At 32.3% G+C, this 6,820-nt stretch overlaps 2 protein-coding genes across 3 annotated transcripts in view; one reads left to right on the top strand and one right to left on the bottom strand.

Moving 5' to 3' along the window:
* Positions 1-1,941: 1,941 nt before the first annotated feature.
* On the bottom strand, positions 1,942-4,482 carry LOC133196682 (UPF0545 protein C22orf39 homolog). The gene is made up of 4 exons (XM_061332541.1): positions 4,372-4,482; positions 4,154-4,199; positions 3,164-3,288; positions 1,942-2,563 (listed from the first exon to the last, which is right to left on the bottom strand). Exons 1-4 carry the CDS (start codon positions 4,474-4,476, stop codon positions 2,324-2,326), a joined length of 516 nt encoding a protein of 171 aa, XP_061188525.1. The 5' UTR covers positions 4,477-4,482; the 3' UTR covers positions 1,942-2,323.
* A 232-nt stretch (positions 4,483-4,714) lies between these two features.
* The window catches only part of LOC133197664 (2-oxoglutarate and iron-dependent oxygenase domain-containing protein 2-like), a 9,105-nt gene continuing 6,999 nt past the window's right edge, over positions 4,715-6,820 (top strand). The window contains exons 1-2 of one of the 2 annotated variants that reach the window (XM_061333792.1): positions 4,715-4,835; positions 5,706-5,762. In XM_061333792.1, coding sequence (XP_061189776.1) covers positions 4,728-4,835; positions 5,706-5,762 — 165 coding nt within the window. In that variant the 5' untranslated portion in view covers positions 4,715-4,727. The remainder of the gene's footprint in view (positions 4,836-5,705; positions 5,763-6,820) is intronic. The other variant, XM_061333793.1, reaches the window with a different exon arrangement.

Here is a 6,820-nt window from a genome sequence, read left to right as displayed (position 1 = left end):
TTGGTGTTAGGGCGGGGCTCTAATGATTATATAGTGAAAATGCATTAATTCTTCAAAAATCAATTCTCCTCTACTCCTGGGTATTAAGCTGATGAACTAAGCACAAAGTTATGATGAGGAATAGTGCCTCTTCCAAAATTGTGAATTTCATGGCCCCAGGGTCAGGGGTTTTGGTGTTAGGGCGGGGCTCTAATGATTATATAGTGAAAATGCATTAATTCTTCAAAAATCAATTCTCCTCTACTCCTGGGTATTAAGCTGATGAACTAAGCACAAAGTGATGATGAGGAATAGTGCCTCTTCCAAAATTGTGAATTTCATGGCCCCAGGGTCAGGGGTTTTGGTGTTAGGGCGGGGCTCTAATGATTATATAGTGAAAATGCATTAATTCTTCAAAAATCAATTCTCCTCTACTCCTGGGTATAAAGCTGATGAACTAAGTACGTAGTTATGATGAGGAAGAGTGCCTCTTCCAAAATTGTGAATTTCATGGCCCCAGGGTCAGGAGTTCTGGTGTTAGGGTGGGGCTCTAATGGTAATATAGTGAAAATACATTAATTCTTTGAAAATCTTCTCCTCTGTTCCCTGGAACTAAGTACATAGTTATGATGAGGAAGAGTGCATCTTCTAAAATTGTGAATTTCATGCCCCTGGGTCAGAGGTTCTGGTGCTTTGATGGGGCTCTATTGATTAATTAGCAAAAATGCATTAATGCTTTGAAAATCTTCTCCTCTGCCTTTGAGTACTTAGCAAACAAACTAAATGAAATAATACCAATATAAATGTATTAAATATTTTTATAAGTAAATGTGTCTTTTCTTTGCTCCTGAGTATCTAGGAGGCAAACACTAGTACACATTCGTAATAAGTGAAGAAAACGAGAGTTACTCCCCTTTGTTAGATTGTGTTAATCAAGAAATCCTTGTATATAATTTAATTAACAGGTTATTTGACTGAATGAGAATACAAGAAAGAATGTTATATATAGAGAAACAAAATAAAAATGAATGTTTGGTTTTAATGAGCTAAGCATGCTCAAAGTCAGATTCTTGCCTGGAAAGCAGTATAAAATATTGAGGTAAAGATTATTTATATATTTAGCAAAAGTTGAAATAGTCCACAGTATGTTTACACTGAAGTGATCTGTTTGACAGTGGATGAGGTATTATCAGGTAAAGTCAAGATTGACAAGAGACTGGATATAGTTGTTTTATATTTTATCAAAGTGAACAAAGAATCACAGAGAGTCAGGGTGACTTGTTGTTATTAGTGACAAGTGGCAAATAGCAACATTATACAATGTATAGCCAAGACTCTGTGTACTGAATTGTACCACTAGGCAAGTGACATATATTGAATACCTTACACAATAGGCAAATGTTCACTGTATTTGTATATTTTGCATTAGTTATCATCCCTCTAAGGCTTGGGAAAACCAAGTATGATCCCAAGGAGATCACTCGGGTCTAGCACGCTACAATAAGCAAGGGTATTTTAACCAGATTTTTGAAATTCTTGGGCAACATTGCTTCATCTATCAGTTAATTTTGTTTTATACTTCTATGGAATCCTTTACAGTGTTGTATTATACTCAGGTGACCGTTAAGGCCCTTGGGCCTCTTGTTATATAAAGTTAAGGGATCTATCCCACCACCAGATGACAAAGAGAACCAAAGTTAGCATCAGAATGTCTTACTGCCTATCCAACCAACATACCAAATTTGAACTTAATTGGTGAACCATAAAAAAATTATTATTAGAAATAAAACAGAAAATTTGTGGACAGAAGAATGACAAACAGACAGACAGACAGACATACAGAGTGATTACTATAGGGCACCTGCAAATCCTTGCGGGGTCTTAATTAGAGAAACCTTAATAAGATCTTAATGTACTGCAGCTTTGGTAAAGTACTAATAAAACAGGTTACTGAAATTCAACTCCTCTAAAACTAACCAATGTTTTTTAGCACAAGAATGTTTAATATACCAAGTTCTTTTCCAGTGAGCATAATCACATAGGGAAATTGTTTTACATGATTGTAAATGGTTTTACATGATTTTACATGATTTCATATTGGTTTATTACTTATACAAAAATTACTTTTCTGGAAAATAATTGAATCAAAAAAATTCTTCCTTCATTTACCTTGATTTATAAGATAACAACTTGAATAGGCCCCTGATAAAAAATCCCTGACAATACATAAGAAAAGACATTTTTCTTCTCATATGTAAGGCATGTTGAAATTCTCGTAGAAATATCAGAAAAATGCCGTTTCAAACCATACACATTAGTAAGTTAATGAGAACACTAATTTTATTTATAATATAGAGCATGTTTGATCTCTCATTAGAAAATCCCTAACTGTTATTCTAAGTTCTTCTTTTTCCCAATTGTTTTGTATTTTATTGAGATGAGTGTCTTTTCTGGCTTCCATAAATTCTGGGAGGGGTTTGGACCAGTTTTCTGGTGCTGAGGTTCGGTACTCCCAAATATCATTTGCAGTCCTCATTTTCACTCTCTCTGCATGTCTCTGCTTCTCATATGCTATCAGTTCATTCTATAATATTTAGAAACAATTTTTAACATATGTATTAAAAAAGAATACAGAGCTCATCTATCCCAATTTTACCTGAAAGTGAAGCAATGTTGTATACCAAATGAATTTTAATGAGACATTTTATCATTACAAACTATATATAGTTAAACGTCAACAGAAAAAGAAACATCAAATCTGAAGCAATACTGAGTTCTATATGTATCATGTAAATCTGCAAATCTGGTTCAGATACGGTTTATAGTCACTATGGAAAAATCTACTCCAAAAGCTTTCACCTGGTATACTGGCAGCAATGACAATTAGCACTAATTTCGTGTAGCAGAGGTTATCACATCAAGTTCTCCATCAATAACCTTAAAACTTGTAATTATGGCCTTCTCACCACTAGGTAGGGTAAATATGAAACATCTAGTATATAATTTCTGTTCTCTGTGATTTATAAAACCACGAGAGTTAGTAACACTTCAGCCACTGTGCAATTTTTAGCATGAGGATGTGAAATCCTAATATTCTTCTAATGCAAGCTTTTCAAACATGAATAATTTATGTAATTGCACATGTACCAGTAAGAAAAAAATAAAATTTTCTAGCTCTACATACCATGGCATCAACTGCATCATTTTCTCCCTTCTGCATTGTATAGCATTTGTCTGAGATATTCCTCAAAGGGATGCAGTCAGTCATTTCACCATTGACATATATTTGTCTAATACGTGACGATGATGCTATAAGAATTAATCAGAGAAATATAATGTTGTGTCTTTCTGAAATTTTTAATCTATAACTATCTCTAAGCATGAAAAAAAAACTTTAATGAGCGTTCCTTATCAATTTTTTTAACAAATTGATATAATTAAAATAAAGATGTTAAAAAGTAAGGTACATGACGGAAATTAATTCTATAATAATGCACTCGAGTAACTCATTTAAGTTACTTAAAAAAAAGAAATCCTATCTTTTCTTAAATAAAAACATCACGAACTTGAACTTGCATACTAAAAGCATCATTAATTTGAGCTTGCATGCTATGGAATCTATTGCAATAAAGAATGTGACGGTGTCAATCTAAGTTAATCGAACTTAACCCTTTTGACAGATAATGAATTCCTCCAAGCAGATTACATATTTTCTTTAAAAAATAGTGTTTTTTAAAGAAGGGAAAAAAAGGTATTTTAATAATATTTTAGAAGTCAGTTGCTCAAACTCCGAGAATTTTGCCTAGATTTTGAATAATTTTCCTGAATTCTTTAAAGTTCTTGTGCGAAGCTGTATATTTTGGGTGCTAATGTTTTGAACAGGTGTTCAGCTCTGATACGCAGCTTTAAGAATGGATTGTTCTTTAGTTTGACTATTGTCCTAAACATTCTCTTTAAAGTAACGTATTTGTGAACACGTAACCGCAAAAATATACACTTTCAAACATCCATGCCTTTAAAAAAAGAATGAAGTATGATTTACTCGACTGAGTTTTGTAGAAAACCTTGAATTTTGACACGAGATAGCTCAAAATTAATAAAATAATGTAAGCTGAATTATTTTAAAAGTCACATTTCCATCATGTCCCTGACTTTAGGGTCACCATATACATACAGCAACAGGATGTAAATTCTTTCCAATAACTAATGCAAGGTCTTATCTGAAAGTATAAAATTACAGTTAACGTTTTAGCGTCTTTCCGTCGTGTACAAAATGTTTCAATGAACATTTAGTTCGAAAAACCTCTGTTCTACAAATTTGATTGTGGGAAACTAAGCGAAGAAACATATACTGAATAATCATTGAAATAAATAATAAAATACAGAACATACTAATTTAATATCAGGATGAGTGTTTATGTTTCCTATATCTTTACTTGCAATCTCTTCTTGGTTTTCTTTGACCGGCTCCTTCACTTCCATCATGGAGGCTGCCATTTTTCTTCTAGGTAACTTGTTCTTTGGAAATTCATCCATGAATCAACTAACTGTGATTGTATCTTTGCAATAAATATCAACCTCAATACATATGATTTTTTAACCTTATAAGATATACACTCATATATTGCATTGCTTATGAAAATAAAAAATGAAATTATGAACTCCGAGTTAACTAACATTTCACAGTAAGGTTTTACTAAATACACCAAACGAACCATATTATGTAAATAACCAGGATTATCACAAAAATGTATTTCGTATGCAGGTGTTTCTTCACAAATAACATTTTTATTCAGAGATATAATCTACACGTTACTTACCATGACAATCAACAGTTTGAACGTGATTATCTACAGGTAAGAAAATACCACAGTGCCAGACTCTCAAGACCAGGATATGGACAGGCATACCCGATACATCTTATCTACGTGTGGGTGTAGGCTATGACTGTCCACTTCTCTAAAGAGAATAATGTATAGAAAATCTGAGCAAAAACCCGATATACAGTATGACAGGGGAGCATACATTTTTGCTCAGGCTGTTGCAAGTCCCCTTGAACAATACAAGGACGATAGATCTAAGTCTAGAGAACTCCAATAGCGGATCTAAAATTATTTTTAATGAGGATGTTATAGCTATTATGATGATGATGCAAGTAAAGCACATCATTGAATATACCTGGTGTTCCATTTCATTCTTATTCAAAGTATGTATTTTTCTCCATTGTGCAAAAATGATTAATTTCTTCTAGAATAGTCGGTATCACGGTACAAACCCTGACCAAAAACATTCTATCAGGTACGGAATGTGAGAAAGACATGTGACTGAAGCCTTGGGTTAACACAACACAATACTGTACATGTTAAATTTTCCCGTAAGCTTCTAGTTTCTCTGTATTCTTGTTTACAAACTAGATAAAATTCATTTCAATGTGTATTAGGGGCAATCCATCTAAAGGATGATGTAAATTTTAATTTTACATGGACACTTCCCTTTTTCAAAATTAAAGAAAACATGATTTGTTGAGGGATTGATAAGAAATGACATTTTTCCAATTTTTGGGTTATTGTGAAATACTTTAAAGTGGAAATATATCAGCCCCCCCCCCCCCCATACTAGTAAATCTGCCAAATCATTTTTTTTTAATTAAAAATTTTATTTCATAGTGTTTTTCTGATTATTTGAAGATGAATTTTGTTTTATAATGTTTGTCTGATTATTTGAAGTTACTAAGAAAACGTGGATGTGATTCAAAGGAGAAGGTACAAGAAGTTTATGAAGAAGTAAGTTATTTTAACAGTTTAAACTTTAAATACCGCTTTTTTTAAAAAAGAAAAAAAAAACAAGACCGATAGTCATGCTTATTTGTAAGTGATATTCTTTCAAAAGAGATCCAGAATTATGCTAGATATTTTAACCGCAACTCATTTTATTTATTAATCATGTTAATTTGAATTTTATAGCCACTTATAAAACGGAAATGTATTTAAATTTAACTTTTTCTTTGGTAATATTGAAGTACTTCGAATGTTGAACTATTATACATTTACATGTAAGGGCTGGGTTTACTAGTTTTACTGACATGCGTCTTGTCGGACCCAATAACCAAACTGTTTGCCTGAGGCTTTTGGTTTGGGGGGTCGTCAAAACACATTTTGCCCGAGAACAAAATCAATAAATGTTTTGTTATACCTTTTTATTTTGACTTAAAACATTGCTGTCATGCCTTTGTTCTTGCAGTCTAAAAAATCACCTTTGGCAGTCCGATATTAGTGAGCAGTCTGATATTAAGTGTAATATCAGACTCAGTCTCAGTATTGATATCCTTCAAAGTTGGACTGTTACGGAACAAAAGAAATTAAAATGGGATTACTTAGCAAACAGCAAAGTTTGATCTTATGCATGAACAATGATAATTAAAACAGAATATTACTCATTTATCATACAGAATTGATAAAAAAATAACTACCAGTTAAAGGAATATGCTGTAATAGGAAGGGAGAAAATAAAACGTTTCAAACACAAGTTCCCTAAACTTGCAATAAACTTGTTAAACTTTAAGCAATGTTTTCATTTAGTGCTAAAAATTCAGAAATTCGATCTCTTTTTTTGGGTTGAAACCATCGAATATTTAAAAAGCACATTTGGCTAGTAAATCTGCCATAGAAGAGTTCGACTTCTGCATACAATTTACGAAATTATCTATTTACACATGCAATTCTTTATAAATTTATTCTCAATGTTTGTAATTAGAAATTAATATACCTTTATATTAGTATCTGCTTTAACTTCTGTGTTTGTGTAGTTCCAGTCTGCATTTTCTTTTCAATTCCCGAAAATA

This window comes from Saccostrea echinata, unplaced genomic scaffold (assembly GCF_033153115.1).
Source record: "Saccostrea echinata isolate AGI-Se365-2 ecotype Australia unplaced genomic scaffold, CSIRO_AGI_Sech_v1 ptg000030l, whole genome shotgun sequence".
Classification (NCBI taxonomy): Eukaryota; Metazoa; Mollusca; class Bivalvia; order Ostreida; family Ostreidae; genus Saccostrea; species Saccostrea echinata.
Note: the sequence above shows the minus strand (reverse complement) of the source record. Positions and strands in the feature narration are given on the sequence as shown.

Bases quoted from the DNA above. Each gene is read 5' to 3' on its own strand.
- LOC133196682 (XM_061332541.1), bottom strand. From the start codon at position 4,476: ATGGCAGCCTCCATGATGGAAGTGAAGGAGCCGGTCAAAGAAAACCAA. The intron at 4,200-4,371 runs GTATGTTCTGTA...TTATACTTTCAG, and splicing joins CTCATCCTGATATTAAATTA to ATAAGACCTTGCATTAGTTA. The intron at 3,289-4,153 runs GTATGTATATGG...TAATTCTTATAG, and splicing joins AGAATTTACATCCTGTTGCT to CATCATCGTCACGTATTAGA.